Source organism: Triticum dicoccoides, chromosome 4B, assembly GCF_002162155.2.
Source record: "Triticum dicoccoides isolate Atlit2015 ecotype Zavitan chromosome 4B, WEW_v2.0, whole genome shotgun sequence".
Classification (NCBI taxonomy): domain Eukaryota; kingdom Viridiplantae; phylum Streptophyta; class Magnoliopsida; order Poales; family Poaceae; genus Triticum; species Triticum dicoccoides.
In genome coordinates, this window is record NC_041387.1 from 247,291,488 (window position 1) to 247,311,611 (window position 20,124).

General features: G+C 43.6%; 1 protein-coding gene across 2 annotated transcripts in view; it reads right to left on the bottom strand.

Annotated features, from left to right (window-relative positions):
• Positions 1 to 13,175: 13,175 nt before the first annotated feature.
• Positions 13,176 to 20,124, bottom strand: part of LOC119295905 (ATP-dependent Clp protease proteolytic subunit 6, chloroplastic-like) — a 22,759-nt gene continuing 15,810 nt past the window's right edge. For both annotated transcript variants that reach the window (XM_037574335.1, XM_037574334.1), the window contains exons 6-9: positions 14,409 to 14,549; positions 13,881 to 13,934; positions 13,666 to 13,758; positions 13,176 to 13,576 (exon numbers count right to left, since the gene is read on the bottom strand). In XM_037574335.1, the coding sequence (XP_037430232.1) occupies positions 13,529 to 13,576; positions 13,666 to 13,758; positions 13,881 to 13,934; positions 14,409 to 14,549 (336 nt within the window). In that variant the 3' untranslated portion in view covers positions 13,176 to 13,528. The remainder of the gene's footprint in view (positions 13,577 to 13,665; positions 13,759 to 13,880; positions 13,935 to 14,408; positions 14,550 to 20,124) is intronic.

Below are 20,124 nucleotides of genomic sequence, written 5' to 3' on the forward strand. Positions count from 1 at the left end.
TAACGGATGCTTTTCGAAGGTTGAGGTAGACGATTTCCGAAGGTTTCTTGGTTATGTGTTGAAGGATGGATACAGCTGGATGTAGGATTTGTTAGTTTTGGGTGAGATATTATGCTTCCCCTGTATCCCCAACACCTGATTGCATAACCGGAAAATTTCGGGAGTTTCATAGGTGGGAATTCAAGTAGCTCTTAGGATATCTTTCCGACGGATGTATGATATGAAATTGGGGTTCGACGTCTAGTGGTCCGCCTTTCCACGGTCGTTTTTACAGTGGTCTCGTTGTGTCTTAAAGAACCCTTGGCTATGCTGGTTCGGGGACATTTCGTATGTCATGTGCACTGCCTTGTACATGATGGTGCTGTACACTCGAGCCCGTGTAGGCCCCACCACGAAAACTTCAGACGAAATCTCTATCATATGTTTGTTCCGGCTTATTTTGCAAGCCAATCCTTTGTTTTGTTTTGAGTTGTGGTATTCGAGTTGCTTCGAAGTCAAATGTTGATTCCATACCTTTTCCAAATGGTGTTCTCATATTCCTATGTGAATACTAATCCTTCTTGATCATCGAGTCTGTCTTGTCAATCCTTTTTTTTAACCGGTGTGTCTCTCCTCAAGTGGATCCGTTCACGTCAACATTTGCAAGATCATTTATCACTTCTTCTCAACGGTGTTGTTTCATCCGTCTCCAAGTTGCCTTTGTTTTTCCCACCCTCCCTCCCTTTTGTTTTTCTTCAAGGACTAAGATTTCTTCTTCAAGTATCCATTTTATTGATGGGAAGTTTCTCCATTCTTTTCCGTCAATGTTCTTATCCGGTGATTCTCATGAAGATTCTAATGGAGCTTCAAGTTCGTCATTCCTCGTTCTTTTCTTCTCCGGTGGATTTAATTCAAGCTTTGGTATTAAGCATACTCCTTTTCTTTTTTTTCCAATGCTTTTCTTATGCCGGTGCACCTCTTAATCATCCATCTCTCGCTATTCAATTGTTCCGGAGTGCTCAAGATATCTCGAAGATTCGTGTTTCCACTCTGCATTCGTTCAAGCTCTTTCGAGATTGGTATCTCATTCAAGTCATTTAATTCAACCGGTGCAACATCTCTTTTAAATCTTTTCAACGGTGTTATTTTGAGTGGGCTCTAATCCACAGGTCTTTTCCCAGGATCTTACCTGACTCTTCTATTTTCCCAGAGCTATTCTAAATTCTTCTCCAAGTTTGACGTAAGAATGAGTTATCATTAGTCAAATGCTTTTCTCCAAGATCTTTCAAATTCTTTTCATAGTTGGCTCAACCTCTCGCTTTTGATTCTTCCGGTGTGCCTCAATAATTCTTGGTGGTGTTTCTCGTTGTCATTCTCATCATTTGAAGACCGAAGAAGAGTTTCTCTTTAATCTTGCTCTATTCTCTTCAAGATTCATGGTGCTAGCTTGTTGCCATCCTCTCATAATTGTTTTCGATTGTGAGAATCTTTTTCACCCATCAGGAGATATTCAAGAGCCTTCTCAGTTTGTCATCCGGAGTCCATCAATTCAGGTTTATTCATTCTCAGCCGTCAGTTATCATTCTCCTATCTTGCCGGTGCATCTATCGAATATCCTCTAATCAGTTCTTGATCTCTTTGTTCTCATGTATCTAGTTTGTCTCAAGCACCTTCGTTCATTTGCTAATTCTTACCGGTGATGCACCACTACTTCGATCATTTTCAATTCTTACGGTGGTTCTTTCAAGATCTCTCTTCCTTGTTCATCATATCAATTCATTTGTTGTTCCAATCCTACCGGTGGTTCGTTGAAGACCTTCTCAAGTTTACGCTATATCTCTTTTAATCCTTTCTACGAGAATAAGTAGTATGCCAAATCCGTTGATTGTCGTCAATTTAATTTGTGAAGGATAAGCATAACATAATTCTTATTCTTGTTCATCCAAGTGATTAATTCTTTATTCCGCAGGCCCTTAAAATTCTCGGTTTCATTTGTTTCATCTTCTCTTTTTCCCGGAGTTCCAAGCTCTAATTATCACGGAGATCCATCTGGATCATTGCAAGGATTCACCTTGTGTTTTCAATTTCTCTTTCTATTCATTCCTTTTGTTTACCGGAGTTCTTCATGGAGGTTCTACATGATGGTTCATCAAGGATTTAATTCCCTTCTCAAAGTTTTCATCGAGATTTTTTCCTAAGGAGCTCAAGCTTTCTTTATATGGTAATCCGGAGTGCAATTCTTTCTACCATATTTTGGAGGTGGTATTATGTCATTCTTGATAATTTGAGTTCATGTTCCATGATTCACATGTTGTTAAGAAGGAGTTATTTTTAAATCCATCAACCTCGTTGTTGGAGTTATCTTGTGTCATTTTCACCTAAAAGCCTTCCATTGGAATGTTGCTATTTGTGGTGCTTGCCAATGATCCAAGTTATCTCTTTATCATTTTGGTGGAAGAAGTGTTCATCTCTTCGTCGATCTAAAGCTAGCAATCGTCTCCGTTAGTGGCCGGTTGTCACCTCATAATTTTGAGATGTTTTCCATAAGCCCACTACAAGCTTGTGCTTTTCGTTGTTGATTTTCCAACAACTCCGTTCAATTCTTCTTTGCAAGGATGCTTTCCAAACTCATTTGTGGCAGAAGTTGGCATTTTCTTCTCCATTCTTCTATTTCAATTATCTATCTTCTATTCTTTTGTTTCGGAGGCATTGTGATGTTGTGCTCTTCAATCATCATCTTGTTTTGTCAGTATCGTGTTCTTTTCATGCTTATCCATTTAACCGGAGTGTCTTGCCCTCTTTTCAAGTTCTTTTTCATCTTATCAAGTCTTGCATCTCTTTTCAACCGGAGTGTTGTTCGAATTTGATCTTCCTTGTTCCTTGTTTATCTCGTTTCAACCAGAGTGGTTCCAATTCCTTCTTGTCCATGGTACTCGTCTTTCATAGCTTTGCAACCTCCAAGGTTCACATGGTGTTCCTTGTTTCTCTTTTCTACCGCAGTGCTCTCAATTGTGTTCAACTCTGTTATGTCCTTTCTTTCAACTTTTCAACCTCTCAAGGTTCTTTGGTTTCACTCATTGGTCAAAGAAGCAACTTAGTTTTACCTCTTCTCTTCCTCTTCCGTTTCTCTCCGGTGCCATCCTAGATCTCGGGACGAGATCCTCTTGTAGTGGTGGAGTGTTGTAACGCCCCGAGACCGACGCTCCAGAAGACTTCCAGCTATTCCGAGTTTCGTCGTGTGATTTGTTTTATTTGTTGCATTCATCCTTGCATCATGTGCATTGCATCATGTCATCATGCCATCATATCATTAATTTTTAAAACCTCAACTAAATAAATTGTATGGATTTTTGGTCCATTTAAACCGAGGGAACTCACATGGTGACTCTCTTTATAACATATCCTCCAATATTAGGGAGCTATATTAAATATTCCATTGTTTTGGAATCACCAAAACACACTTACAAAATAATTTCGTTCCTTTTCTGCTTCAAGTTTGGTCTCCAACCTTGCCAATATTTATTTCATCATTTTCCGGAGCTCCACCAAAAATCCGAACATTTTTGGACCTTCCCAAACCTCACTTCCTATTCAAATCATTTGAATTTAAATCAAATGAGTTTGAATTTAATCTTTCAATCTTGGCCTTTCTATTTTTCTCGGAACAAACTCATTTTTGCGAGTCCGGAAAAATTATCCCCATGTCCTACTTCTTCCCCTAACCCCTCTTTCTTTTCTTTCCTATCTCTGTTTTGTTTTTTTATTTTCTTTGGAGAGAGAGAGAGAGAGAAGGGGCCCAGCAGCCTGGGCCTCCCATCCTCCCGCGCCGGCCCAAGGCCAAGGCCCAGCCGGCCCCTGCCTTCTAACCCTAGCCGCACCCTTCTCCCGATCCCATCTCCCTCCCGCAGCGCCTCCATCTCCCACCTCTGCGCCCCATCGCTCCTCGTCCCGATCCCCATCTCCTCCCTCGCGCCACCTTCTCCCTCGCTCGACCCCATCGCTAGCAGCCGCCGCTTTGTTCGTGGCGTCGGCCGGACCTCCAGCGCCGCCGCCTCAAGCTCCAGATCCGGTCGGCCCCTGCCCATGCTCCGCCGCCCCGTTCAAGTACCTCCATCGGAGCACGCCCGCTGAGCTCCGTCGCGCGCCCTCATCGGCCCTCGTCCCCGCCTCCTCGTCTACCTGACGCCACCGCCGGCCTCTGCTTCTCAGCAGCCCCGCGTCCCCCTCTGCTCCACCACGCACGCAGCGCCCGAGCCCGGCCGCGTCGCAGCCTCTGCTGCCGGCGACCTCGCCACCGGCCTGCTAGCTCGTCCCCAACCCCAAGCTCTCCTCTGCGTCGTCATCAGCCGCAGTTGCAGAGGAGTTCGTCTGCCGCCATGGAGTTTCGCCACCAGCCAGGATCCGGCGTCCCGAGGCCGATCCGTCCACCCCAGCCGTCCCTGCGCCTCCCCGTCGTGCTGCATCATCAGAGCTTGCGGCGCTGCCGTTGCCCTCCTTCCTCCACGCCGTCTTTGTTCAGGCGGAGATCGAACACACGCTGCCCCTGCGCGTTAACCAAACCACCCAATCGCACCCTGCTGCTTCGGTCGCTATTGGTTTGTTTGGCCATCATGGATATGTTGCTGCGGACGCCAAGTACAACTACACCACGGTGATACATGAACGACTACACGGCTACGACATCCTGGAATCGCTAAGTACCGTGGCACCGAAGACTTTTGATGCGTCAAGTCCCTCTCCGACAATTGTTGGACTACCATCCCGTGCATTGCACCAAGTACCACGACATCGTCGGCCCTACAAGTTCAACTATGGTTGCCGTGTACGACTACCGTCGACCCTCGAAGACCCCGTGGACCCCGATTCATCTACGGGACATGAACAACTGCTACCACTACCGTCGCCGTGAACCACTACTTCCACTACGGCATGTGTACGACTACTTCCCACGACGACACGTGAACAACTACTTCCTCTACGACCGCTATGAGAACGTCTACTTCCTCTACATCGTACCGAACGCGTTCCGCCCCGAATGCACGCTTCGAAGGTATAACCCCGAGATGACCGATCGTGATCGAATGCATGTGTTGAATGAGATGCACCCTATGTTTGCACCGTGCCCGTTTGCTTCATGCACGTTCCTCCTCGTTCGTCATGCCGATGAACCGTGGGAACCCGGTAGCCAGGATCACCCCACCATCTTGCATGATACGCTCACGCCTCCTTTTGCACCGGTATCTCCATGAGCTATCGGCATCGGATATGTTGCCGTGGCATCATTTTCGGATATGTTGCCGTGGCACCATTTTTGTTTCGCCGCCGTGGCACCCTTTTTGTTCCGCCATGGTGACCAAATGCTTCATAACATGCTCATGTCAACATTTTCATAAAATTGCATAAAACTTGTATATGTCATCCGCATCATGATAACAACATTTAAAATGTTTAAACTTGTTGTTGCATTAAATTGCTAAATGCATATGGGGATTTACCGGATTTGTTGTTTTTATATCCGGCCCCATTTAAATTGTTTAGATGGTATAGTTTATATTATGCTTCACCCCTTGCCATGTTTAACCACACTTAATATTGTTGTGTTCCTTAACGAGAGAGAACTAAATAATTGATGTGGTGTTTTGTCAATATGCACCTCGTTGCATATTGAGCTCCACTTAACTTGTAGTATTGTTTGTTGCACTTTGCCATGCCATGCCTCATTAAACCGGACATGCATCATACTTGTTTGTGCATCATGACTTGTTTATGCTTGTGTGTTTACTATGTTGTTTGTTTGTTTCCGGGTTGCTTCTCTCGTTAGCTTCGGTTTCGTTCCGGAGTTGTGAGGATTTGTTCGTCTACGACCGTTTGTCTTCTTCTTGGATTCGTTCTTCTTCCTTGCGGGATCTCAGGCAAGATGATCATACCCTCGAAATCACTACTATCTTTGCTATGCTAGTTTGCTCGCTCTTGCTATGCCAATGCTACGATGCCTACCATTTGCTTGTCAGCCTCCCAGATTGCCATGTCAAACCTCTAACCCACCATGTCCTAGCAAACCGTTGATTGGCTATGTTACCGCTTTGCTTAGCCCCTCTTATAGCGTTGTTAGTTGCAGGTGAAGATTGAAGTTTGTTCCTTGTTGGAACATGGAGATGTTGTTTCTTGTTGGAACATGTTTACTTGTTGGGATATCACAATATATCTTACTTAATTAATGCATCTATATACTTGGTAAAGGGTGGAAGGCTCGGCCTTATGCCTGGTGTTTTGTTCCACTCTTGCCGCCCTAGTTTCCGTCATATCGGTGTTATGTTCCCGGATTTTGCGTTCCTTACACGGTTGGGCTATAATGGGAACCCCTTGACAGTTCGCCTTAAGTAAAGCTCTTCCAGCAATGCCCAACATTGGTTTTACCATTTGCCACCTAGCCTTTTCTTTCCCTTGGGTTCTGCAGACTCAAGGGTCATCATTATTTTACCCCCCCCCCGGGCCAGTGCTCCTCTGAGTGTTGGTCCACCTGTCAGCTACCGGTGGCTACCAGGGGCAACTCTGGGCTGGCCTACCCGTACCTAGGACAATCTGAGTGTGCCCTGAGAAAGAGATATGTGCAACTCCTATCGGGATTTGTCGGCACATTCGGGCGGTGTTGCTGGTTTAGTTTTACCCTGTCGAAATGTCTTGTTGTACCGGGATACCGAGTCTGATCGGAACGTCTCGGGTGGAGGTCTATTCCTTCGTTGACCGTGAGAGCTTGTCATGGGCTAAGTTGGGACACCCCTGCAGGGTATTATCTTTCGAAAGCCGTGCCCGCGGTTATGTGGCAGATGGGAATTTGTTAACGTCCGGTTGTAGAAAACCCGAAGTTGGCCTTAATTAAAATACATCAACCGTGTGTGTAACCATGATGGTCTCTTTCCGGCGGAGTCCGGGAAGTGAACACGGTTGTTGGAGTTATGCTTGACGTAGGTAGTCCAGGATCACTTCTTGATCATACTTTTATCGACCGTGCTTTGCCTTCTCTTCTCGCTCTCATTTGCGTATGTTTAGCCACCATATATGCTAGTCGCTTGCTACAGCTCCACCTCATACCTTTACCTTACCCATAATCTTAAATAGGCTTGATCTTGCGGGTGCGAGATTGCTGAGTCCCCGTGGCTCACAGATACTTCCAAAACCAGCTTGCAGGTGCCGATGAGTCCGTGCAGGTGACGCAACCAAGCTCAAGGAGGAGCTCGATGAAGATCTTGCCCTTTGTGTTGTTTCGTTCTAGTTGATCAGTAGTGGAGCCCAGTTGGGGTCGATCGGGGACCTTTGTCGCATTTGGGGTTCTTCTTTTATTTTGGTTCCGTAGTCGGACCTTGATTGTATTTGGATGATGTAATGCTTTATTCATGTAATTGTGTGAAGTGGCGATTGTAAGCCAGCTATGTATCTCTTTCCCTTATGTTTTACATGGGTTGTGTGAAGATTACCTCACTTGCGACATTGCTTTCAATGCGGTTATGCCTCTAAGTCGTGCTTCGACACGTAGGAGATATAGCCGCATCGAGGGCGTTACAGAGGCCGCCGAGATCGCCCTTCATCTCCATGCCCTTCTCGCCGCCCTGCTGCCTTCGTTCTCCGATTTCTTCAACGTCGTGCTCTCGCACTACCAAATCCACGCGCTGCATCTGGATCCCGGATCCATCATCCTCCTCTTCACTATCGCATTTTCGTGTGAGGCCTTCATGGGCATTACCCCGTTCGTGGACCTGCTCCGCCACTTCTTCTCGATTCAGCTGGTCGAAGGCGAGCAACGCTCAGTGTGCGTGTGGTTCGGGCACCCCGGGGTCGCTGGGATGAGGAGGTCGGGCACCCGGGGGTGAAGTCCGGGCACCCAGGGTAGCGCCAGGTGAGGGTGCAGGCACCCGGGGGTCGGGGTGCGGGCACCCGGTGGTGAAAGTCCGGGCACCCGGGGTGGTCAAGGGCCGCACCCTTTGAGGCCGGGGGTCTGGGCACCCGGGGCATAGGAGGCCGGGCACCCGGGGTGGTTCGAGGCATCCGGTGCTTCGCGTCTTGGTGTCCCACTTCCTCCTCCTTCTCCCTTCTTGGATGGTGTAGATGTTCTCTCGCGCTTTAACTCCTCCCCGTCGTCGATGAAGCTCCGGTAATACCTATCCATGCACACGAGGGATGTCAAGAAGTATACCATCCTCGAAGGGGTCAAGTGAACACGCGTAAGGGAGAGGATGATCCTTTATGTATGTGAAGTAGATGTCGCACGTATCACTTGCCGAACGGATTCTTGATATGGTGATGTCCGTAGGATGCTCCGCATCAGATTGGACGGGTAAAGTTATGTGCTCGATTATCACGTGGTGACCGTTGTGAGGATCAGCCGGCCCGGAAGAAACTAGACATATAGAGTTATACCCTTACGGAGGAAATCCCCGCTATCGGGATGTTATGTATACATGTGTCGTCCAAGGGAAGGAAGCGGTAGCAACCAACTAAAGCTGATTGAATCGCCATAATAACCAACACTTGTGGGCGAAGCCTTCATGTCCAATGCTACACATACACTCCATGAGGACTGCTCCTCGGAACAACTTCTTCAGGAAAGCCTTCACGGTGCTCCATAGAAAATACTTCAAGTAATTCATTTAACATCTGACTTGTGGTTGGTTAGTTCACTTAACTTTCATTTTATGTTTCAGATTGTTTATTTTTACTTTGGAGATGTAATTGGATAGTTGGGCTCCTCAAAAAGTTCACTTCACTTCCATTTTATGTTTCATATAGTTTGGTTAACTTGCATGTTGTAGTTGGTCTCTGCGTCAATTGGCGCAACGGGTCATCTAGTTAATATAATTCTCAATCTACTCATAGGCATGGATGACATAGATAGATCTAGCACAAATAATTTGGTATACATGGATGAAACCTAGATTGGTATCTACCAACGAGATAAAAACTCCAGTTTCATAGGTAACAACTTAGCAACCTGATCAACCAAGAAACATTTATCAAGGGGTGAATTTTCCTTATGGTAAGGTTGCTCGTAAATATATGGATGAAGCCTAAGTCGCAGAAGTAGTAGTGATAGACGAAGTTGAGAAAGAAGGGTGAAGCAGTCATGCCCCTCGCATCTCTCCACTACCCACGACCCACTAACCACATGTTGACGTGCATAGCTATTATTGGATTGTGTGTTAGACACATGCAGGTAGAAAAGATAAATACCTAACTGACAAAAAAGGACTGCAATTTACACATGCCACGGTCAGTGGCTGGTGGTAATCCTCCTTTTCAAAAAAAAACTCATGCCACGGTTGCTCATCACAAAGTTACAAGTCATACATAATTAGGCGAGCGTTACACTTACCATAGTTCTCTGGTGTCCCCTCATTCTAAAGAACTATGTGAGATGCTCTTGTATGTAGGTCCAAACGTTTTTCCCTTTTCAATGTGGGACTAAACATCACATGCTCTTCAACCCTTTGACTTCTCATCATACGTGAAAATTTATTTGGGGCTAATCCACTTGGGGATAAATTCCAAAATTCCAAAGAAGGGGCATAACCTTTTTTGGAGCATCTTGGCACAACTGGTCACTTTCATCCGTCTACGTCTACAACTTCGACTACTTTCTCTGACTTCGCTAACAATGCCATGCATGATAACTCCGACAACACCAAGAAAGTTGCTGCTACGGCCATTGCAGTTTTGATTTTCCCCACTGGAGGGTATGGTCTGATCATCCTTTCACTGGTTCATGCATGTGTCATACTTACTAGCGGGTAGTGTGTGGCGGCACGCGACACCACATGGATTGATAAGCTATTTAGTTTATTTTGTAATATTTGATAAGTCGTCCCAAGACTTGATTCATGGGAAAGTAGTCCATACAAAGAAATTGTACACCTAGTTGGTACATGCATAAGTGATCTACGACACGTAGTGATACCGGATACTGGATCCAGAATTGTGAAGCTCTTATTCTCATCTTAGAACTAAGATGTTGATCCTCCAGCTGGGTTGTCTCTGTGATGTAGTGATAGAGAGATGAAGCTAGTTCTTCCGCACTTCTTTTTGGTATTTGTTTCTTGTTTATACAATATTGAAGTGCTTGGCCACTGTTGGTTGTTTCCAGTGTATACCATAGGTGTGTTCCCCCTTGGTGCTCTTCCTGAGTAGTAGAGCATCGACAAGATATCTGAAAACTACAGACAATTTTTTTGTACCATTATGGAAATGAGACTGTTAGTCTCAAGATTTTTGCCTCTATAAGCAACATTATGTGGTTCTCTTCACTACAATATAATAACGGAGGTTACAAATACAATAAGAAAAAGAATAGTCTTCCATTACATGGTCTATATCACAGCTATACGCAATGCATGAGATATATGAAGATGCACATTCAGAAACTCACTTGATGGTTTTGAGTATCTTGGGAGCGCCCATGTACTACTACTTTTCTACCTTGGGTTGTGCATTACGCTTCTGGAGTTGCTCAATTTGGTTTCCCATCTCAGCTGTACGCTAACTTGGCATGTACTTGTGTCAACCTCCATGATCTCCTACTTGGTTTCTTGAGTAAACCGGAGATGGACAAAAGGTTAGAATAAAAAACATAAGCATGAAATTTGGGTTGGAGAAGAACGGTTTATCAGTGAATAAAATTTTCTGGAGACACTGAAACTTTAAACTAAATCTGATTACTAGATCTAAACAAGGAACCAAAGATGATGCTGTACATTTAATGGTTAATCCCGCGAAACTGGTAAATATGGCTGCCCAAACTCAACTAACCAAAAGTTCAAAGAATTCATCTTTGCTTCTAAATGGAGATAAACGATAGTGGTTGGTACTACCTGCAGCCCGTAAGCAGTAAACAATCTAAGTTTCAAAAATTTAGCCTCTCAAAGATACAAAATACAGCTGGTATTATAAAACCTAACAACAGTGTGTCGATGATTTTGTGATTAGGCACTCAAAAAAATCAACAACAACCATTATCCTAAACAAATTCAGAACAATGCATCTTAGGTATTCCATTTCCACACAAAAACTATGTCCTAAAAAATATCAGCTAGCTAGAGTTGAACATTAGAAACCATGCGATCAGGGGCGTAGCCAGGCCCCAGGCTACCAGGGCCATGGCCTGGGGCGTGGCAGCTGATTTGTTCGTTCACTATAGCGATTAAAACATTGTTTGACACTATTTACTACTGTAGCTAGGCTGTTAGCCCGGAGCGTGCTCCCAACCTGGCTACGCCTTTGCATGCGATGCTCTACGCAAGGAGACCGGAATCAAAATAGGGGAAAGTATAAAATGTAAATAGGAGCAAGCAAGTCACAGATCCAGTATAATATAAACCGTAAGTAAATTCTACATAATGCTTCATTTTTTTTTGTACATGATATATGAAGGATTATCAAACCTCACTACCAGCTGAATAAGCTAGAGTTGACTTTGAATCTTTACACCATCAATTAAAATTCAGATGAGAAGTAAGATCATGGAACTTGACTAAAATTCCTGTGTTTAAATTAAGACAGTCTTCAAGTTCTTGTCCAAGTATCTACATCCACATCACACTGTGGAAAGTAGGAATTGAAGTGGCCAACTGAACTGAAAATGCGTTGGGCCGGGCTAGAGACTGTAAGAGTCCGAAGGTGCCAGGGTAACGTGAACAACAAAACTAAGAAAAATGAAATAATAAACGTAGGTCCGAAGTACACTGCTAGCAGCCAAACATCCTCTGTAGTGATAGATAAAGGTTCAGTCTTTGTACAAGGAACAAAAAGGATGTTTATCTATAGATAAAAGACCGAACCTTTCTATTGTTTTCAACTGTGCTAATAATGCAATTAAGCTACTTCTGACTCCTAGTATTAGTGGCAAAGAAATACACATTACTACTATTGCAAGGCGCAAAGCCACAAACCCAGCTGCAATTGCTCGACCCTGACAAGGAAGAGGCTGGGATGATGGTCCGACACGGCAAACCATCTGCCACGTCACGCATGCCGGCGCGAATGATTCAGAAGCACTTCCGTCGCTTCCGGCATGGGGCTCCCGCACGCTGCGCCAACTCAAGAGGCTAGAGATGCTCCGCTCCATGGCTACATCTCTCCGGGCGTGGGCCCATATTACTTTTGTCTGTTTTTTCAAAACGCAAAACACCATGCGATTACTAGATTCGAACAACCGATCTCCCGATTCATTCAGGGTACTATGCAATAACCACTCGACCAACCAACCCTGATGCGATTAGTTACAACTTTTTTGATCTTTTGTTCTTTTTTTCTTTTTTGGAATGGTTTCTTCACTTTTTAAAAAAAATCATTTTCTTTTTTGTTTTCTGTTTTCTTTTTGCTAAATATGTGAACTTTTTTAAAAATCGATGAACTTTTTTTCCAATGTGAAATCAAAGAATAGTGGAATTGGTACCGAACTTTTTTTCAAAATCAGTGAACTCTTTTTCAAAATCGATGAACTTTTTTTCCAAAATAGGTGAACTGTTTTTTCAAATGTGATGAACTTATTCAAAATTGATGAACTTTTTCTTTAAATTTGTGAACTGTTTTCAAAATCGAGGAACTATTTCTCCTACTCGATGAACATTTTTCAGAATTGATACATTATTTCTTCAAATTTGTGAGCATTTTTCAAAATCGATGAACTATTTCTCTAACCCGATGAACTTTTTTCAAAATGGATAATTTATTTCTTGAAATTTGTGAAAAAAAATTAAAATCGATAAACTATTTTTCAAACTTGATGAACTTTTTGTCAAATCGATGAACCTTTTCCAATATTGATTAGCTTTTTGAAAAAAAAAGGATGAACTTTTTTCAATATTGATTAGCTTTTAAAAAAATCAATGATTTTTTTAATGTTTGTGAACTTTTCTTCAAAAATGGTGAACCTTTTCTATTCACGAATCTTTTAAAGTGGATCACAAATCTAAATATTGCGGCCACACTTGTTCTTATACTTTTAGTGCTATTACTCGTCACAAGTGTGCAATGGTTCTAGTGGTCAGCCACAAGTGTGCAATGGTTCTAGTGGTCAGCGTAGCGTGAACAAGTACGTGGCGCTGTGAGTTCAAATCATTAAGGCGCCGAACAGCTCTTGAAACAAACGTGCAAAACATCATAACCAATTGAAAAAAAAAGCTATGCACAGAATTAACCCAGTCACATGCATCAAATTGACGAGCCGTAAAAAAGTCAAAAAATCCAGAAAATTCAAACCCTCTCGGGCCTAGTATTCTGGTTATAAGTTTCATATAGTTCCATATGATATATGCCTAGCACGCAATCGCATCATTAGCTTACAATGTGAGATTAGGATTGTCAACATTGTCATGATGATTTACTTATGAATTAAATTACTCAGAAAATCAACAACGCAAAATCACCCGCAGCCGAAGCTAGACTCCTAAGAGGCAAATGACATCCCTTCTTTTCATCCCTAGTGACTGAACATAGGTCGGTCACAACTGAAAGGGCAACGAAACATGATGAATGTATGCTCCAATTTGCAGCCGTTTGCTTAGCATCCCGTTTCCAGCAATGCGTCGACTAGTCCGAAGTCCATGGCCTATGTGAACGAAACATAAGGTCACCACAGGTTACTGCTCTGCTTCTCTTCTGCTAAAGGAGAGGAGAGGAGATAAAGCGAGAGGTTACCTCGGACGACGACATGAAACGATCCCTCTCTGTCCACTGTCGCACTATATCGATGGGTCGCCCCGTGAAAGAAGCAAACATTTTGTCAACTTTCTGCGTGCACAAGGTTTCAGGACCTTTAATCACAGCTTATAAAGGAAAAAAATAACAGTAGCCCCTCAAGCATCTGAGAAAGCATGCTTAAGGAGACTTGTGTTGGTAAAAAAAACACTTACATCTCGAGCATAAATGGTTTCCCCAACCTGTCTCCTCACCTCCTCCGTATTACCCTGCAGGTAATCTGATCGTTAGCATCACAGCAAGCTTCAACGATGGCAATTACTACGGCCTTTCCATATTAATTGAAGCTCAAACGGATACATTTAGATACATCCCTTTGAGCGTCAATTAATATGGGACGGAGGGAATATCAAATTAGTCACACAACATTAAAGAAAAACATCCTGCTACACGATTCATATACCAAACAGCATTGTAATGCGATCATTTTCGACAATGCCTGGCTCAGTTTAGCCGGCCTCCTTGACACTATCCAGTCGGAAGCTAGGCAATGGGCAAGGACAAGGGCACAAGAGGGTCTTGCAGCATTGCTACCAGCTGAGACGGGCACCGTTTAGTGCCATCCTGCTGTAATTCTGGGCGCCGCCAATCTTTGGGCTTGTACAAACTCTTTCTTCTTATCAATGCATCAGAGACGCAAGGCTTTTGCCAGAAAAAATCATATACAAAACCAACAATCATACCTCCGATCCACCTTGAGGCTGATGAATCATTACTCTGGCATTAGGCATCGCATAGCGCATCCCCTTCTCACCACCAGCAAGAATGATTGCTGCTTGACTAGCAACAACACCAAAGCACACTGTCCCAACTTTTGGTGAGATCTGCTTGTGTTAACTCAAAGATATATTTCAGGCATTGGCACAGAGCATCAAAAGACAACAAGTCTCTGGGTCTACTTGTAAGGATATGTTATTACAGATGTAAGTTGTGAATGGCAAATCCAAAAGATGACATTACAGGCAAGAACCGCAGCTAATTTACATGACTCGCTACAATTTATTCAGAAAAACTAAAACATGAATCTTCATAATAAAGTCAATTTCATGTCAACGGAAAATATGTTGTTTATATCAGCACTTAGGTTTGGGATGCAGTATAAGAGTGTTAAGCAATACTATTGAGCATGTAAAACCAGCCATAGGATGCTGTACTGGCAAGATAATATATAATTTTACATTTAGACAGTGGAAAGCTAATTTTAGCATGTAGCATTTGATCATCTTTGTATTATCAAAGCAATAGAAAACTGAGCGGTGGAGATTTATCAATCCAAAAATATAGATGTGAGATCAAAGCCATGTGAGATGCTATAATTTTATTGGAGTGTATAGATGTGAGATCTAAGCCATCTTTTCTTCCATGACTGAAATCTCGAGAGACTGGTGTGGAGCACCCTAGGGTCATCACCATGGCTTTGGCTCCATTGCCAAGGGACACGCGCATCACATATACTAATATAAATTTCATCCTCTATGCGTGTCTACTTTCTTGGATGGTATACTACTTGACCCTTCCCCCTTGTGCATGTATAGGTTTGAGCTGAGCTTCACGCATATCGAGGAGTGCAAGCACAAGGAAGCAACAGCACCATCCAAAGAAGGACTGACCGGCCACCATGCCAGACTATAGCCCAACAGAACCCCCCCTGGACTTATTGTCCAGCTGTTTGTTCAGGATCAGCACCAAGGGCACCCGAGAGCAAAATGAAGAAGCCAGACTGTCAGATCAGCTGCAGCCCGACCCCGCACCAGCCACGAAGACACATGCATCAGGCATCGGACAGTCTGGCCCCTGCCTGCGAGCAGATCTGGCCCATATATATATATATATATCTATATATATATATATATATATATATATATATATATAGGGAAAATCCATTCTACCACTAGGTGGTAGTTACCCCTGCCTTGATTGCCGTCGGATTACATCAGATCTGTAGATTTCTTAACAGGTCGTGGGCACGAAAGAATTGGATATTTTTCTACCTGCTATCGCTACCTTCCGTTTTTCCTGGCGCTAGACTGGACCCATATATAACAGGATCGTACCGATCTCATCTAACAGATCTTCTCTTTCTCTCTCCTTTTTCTAATCTCAATTCACGTCTCTGCGCTGAAATCAAAAGCTATCCCAAGAAACCTAGACGGCTGTAGCGATTACAAATTGCAAAAGGAGGTATGCAACGTGAACTACTTCCCGTGATTTCCATGCGTGTACAATGGATTTGATTTTTTAATCCAGATTTCCAGGCACATGTACATCAATCATTGATTATTTTGCACAGCCATTGCCATCCGCCGAGTCTCCTTTCCTGCACGCAGTTATTCCTCCAAGCATGCGAGTGTTCGTCGACGTATCAAGACCTGCACAAAGGCTAGCCTGTCGTGTGCGGCAGCAACGATTGACAACCACGTAACTGCTCCAGTGCTGCAACTGAGACAACGATGAACTGTGGCTGATGCACACGACTGATACGTGCTCTGGCGCAACGTGGCCGACAGATGACTGCCCCAGCACGTCGGCGGCAACAACAACGTACATATGAGAACATGGTTCACGCATGGATGTGTCACAATCGTGTTAAGTCCGTGTGATGGATGCATGGCATCACGCATGCAACGCATGCAGCAAATATATGTAAATCATATACTATGGCTCATTGGCTGTATAAAAGTACTTATTTTTCTTTTTGTATAAGCATACTCTGTTGTATGCATGAAGTATATAAACTACATACTCCTTTCAAGAAGAAGTATATAAACAACATACTCCTTTCAAGTTGAAGTATATAAACTCCATACTCCCTTGCTGGAAATACTTTATTTTATACGTGCCTCGTATTAAGTAGTGACACATACTCCTGTTTAAAAATTATATGACACATACTCCATCCCGAATTATACTCCATACTACAACTACTACACATATACCACCTTCTGGAATTTGGGGAGGAGTATATACATACTACCTTTTGCGCAGGGTACTGAACACGCATGCTATGGACATTTTTTTTTCAAATGCAGATGCTACGGACATATTTATGTTTATAATCTTTACAAAATTTCATACTTTAATGTTTATTGGCAATGAGATTACGTAAGTGCTAAAATCTGTCTATATACTAACATCCTTCCAAGTAAACGTACTCTTTCATCGGGTGCAGAAAATTAGCGTCACGTTGCCTGAACAAAAAATTAGAGCCAGCATGCACTTATCATATTTATATATACTACATACTCTTTTTTTTGCGGGTGATATATACTACATAGTCCTTTTTTTGCGGGAATATACTACATACTCCAAGCTACATATACTCCATACTCAAAGGTATATACTCCATAATTTACCCAGAAGTATTTCACCATACTTTTTTATTTTGCAGGGAATTTCACCATAGTCCATGCGCATACTAATTAATTATTCTCAAGGAAGATTCTAAAAAAAACTCAAGGAACACGCTCACAGCGAGCACTTATCCATTCAACGGACCGGCCAATTAGCTAGCAGGTTGTTGAACCGAGTCACGTTGCCTAACTAACACATCTACCTGCTGCACGTTATTGGATCTTTTAGTATCCACTAACCTATTTGGTTCGGTGGTACCATGGGACACATGGAAAGGCAATAGCTAGGTGGTAACTACCATTACTTGTAGCTAAAATTTGTCCTATATATATATATCCCTTCCCCTCATCCTTTCTAGGGTTTGCAAAGCATTTAGATTAAACTTGAGAGAGTTATGCTCATCTACCCCTCCATTGGAGATGAAGACCGAAGGGAGAAGAATCCCTTTGGATTAGCAAGACCTCCACATCCTTTGGACTAGGGAAGATCTATATCTCTCAAGACCCATCTCTCCTAGAGATTTGGATGAACTACCTAGTTACTTTCTACCTTTGTTGTTGTTTGGATCTATGTGTATCTTAAGTGTCCCTCTTGTGTGTTTTCCCAAGTGTTCTTCGTGTTCTTCCTCAAATCCACCTCCAATTCGTGAAGATTGGGCCAAACCCTACGCTTTGACCTACATCATTTGGTATCATGAGCAAGGTTGCCACAATTTGGAGCCCCTCCCCCTCATCTTTCTAGCCTGATTTTGTTTTGTTCTTGCCTAATTCAAAAATCCCCACACAAAAAATAACCTCACCCGATTTTTGAGTGATTTGTGTTTCTAGTGAGTTTTTGTTCAAGTTGATCCATGGCCCAGGATTTTGCAAGTGTTTCTAGCCCCCTTTGCATTCCCTGGCCCGATTGTTCCTTTTCCCCATCCAATTTCGACTGCTTTTCCACCCCCAAAATCAAGTTCCACAGCCCCAAATTCGCGATCTCAAATTTTCTAGGACTCCCGGACTGTCCAGCCCGTGCCGGACAAAGGGGCCGGACGGAAGGTCAGAGAATGATCTCGTCCGAGCCTTAAACCGGACTGGCCGGATCCAAGCCAGACTGTTCAACCTCCCCAAAGACTGTTGCAGGTTCTTCACCGTTTTGGCCGTAACTTTTGATTCCGGACTCCAATTTTGGTGTTCTTGGGCTCGTTTTGAAGCAAACGACGTGGTCTTGATAATCATATAGGTTTCCACATCATTTGCTTTGGACCAATTCTTGGCAAATTGGCATCTTCGCCTAGGCCATCCACCACCACGACTCAAAGCCGTGCATCTTCACCGGTTTCGCCCTTGGGGGTCCTTGCCAAGCACAACTTGTACCTCTCCATGGACTACATCAACCACCAAGCTCGCCAACGACAACGATTCATACATCCTTTTGACCCCGACACCGGAAGCAAGGTCGGTCACTCCGATTTTTTCAACGTAAAGGTGTCGATGAGGTATACCATTCCGTCACACAAATTTTGCCTTCCTTGCCATTACCCTTGTGAGCCGATCTATTCTTTGCAATTACCTTTGACCTATTGAGACTAGCTATCCGAGTGTTGCTAGGCCTTGTGAAATTTAGCATCTTAGTGATTATTTACGCATCATATCGTGTATATAGTTACTCCGTGCATCATCTTGTGATACTTGTCTTGTATATTTGGTCAAGGCTCAAAAGGGAAGTGGTGAAATGAAGAAAAGCTTCAAAAAAAAAGAGGGATACAAAAAGGAGGACTCATAAAAGAGTTTATAAGAAAAAGAGTTGAGCAATAAAGATACTTGTGCTAAGGATACACTTGTCCTGTAGGATTGGTGCCAAGTTCTCGAATCTTGCAGTATCACACTCCTTGAGTTTGTGTAACACGAGTCTTTGTTAGGACAATTCTCTATGCTCATTTTCTTGGTTGCACAAGCCCCATATCTTTGCGTGAGTTTCCTTTTGTCTCTATGTCCATCCTTTTGTGAACACTTGCATAGCATTTTGAGGTCATTGTGGCTTGCTTCCAACTTTTACATCTCTTGAACTTCAAATTGCAAGAATTATGCCACTAATCCCTACCAAGCTCCACTATAAGCCATTTGTGTAGGTGTGAGGTTGGACAAGGTCCATTACCAAGTGCACTCATTTCATATTGTCAATTGCGAGGTCGCTTGATCCTTCACCAACATCAGAAAGAGGTAATGCATTGTTCATTCCCTTCTCTTCTCACGCCTAGCTCTAGTGTTAATATGGATAGGGAAGGCACATCACCTTCGGTCTACGCCAACAAGGACCACTTCGATGCCAAGTGGGACTACATTGAGGCCAAGATGGGCGCACAAATTGAGCTTATCAAAAATATGCCCAACAAATGCAAGTCGCCCTCATCTTCAAGATTATCTTCTCGACGACGCTCGAGTGAAGACGCTTCGAGCTACCATCTTCTTAAAGATCACACCGGCATTGGCACCATCACCGACAAGAGGAAGCTACGACGCCAACATCAAGGCGACCAACTACAAGCAAGGGTGACCACTCCATCTTCGGATGCACCTCAAGTGAGAATGCCAAGCATGGGATATTCCCTTCGGTCATGGAGGCGGATGATGAGCCAAGTCATATGGCCTTCCTCCTTGGCGAAGGTGACGAGATGGTTGAGCATGGGATTTTCCCTTCAACCATGGCGGCATATGGTGATGAGCTGAGAGACATTTGCACCCATACTGAGAGTGAGAGAGAGTTCACCACTAGCCCCATATTTGATGAGATGCACCAATTCTCGTGTGAGGAAAGCCACAACCACCACTTGAGTGACTCTACCATATGTGAGTTTGAGTGTGTCCACCTTAAGGGAGTGAGTGAACCACCACACATGAGTGGGGTAGTTGATAGATCTTGTGAGGCCATTTCCAACTCTAACAACATAACCTCTACTTCGCTTGTGTCTTCTTATTTGGTGCAAGATCCCATATATGATGAAGCACCGACTGACAATTCCGTCCCTCCTATGGATACGACGATGGCCATGGTGGAAGAAGATGC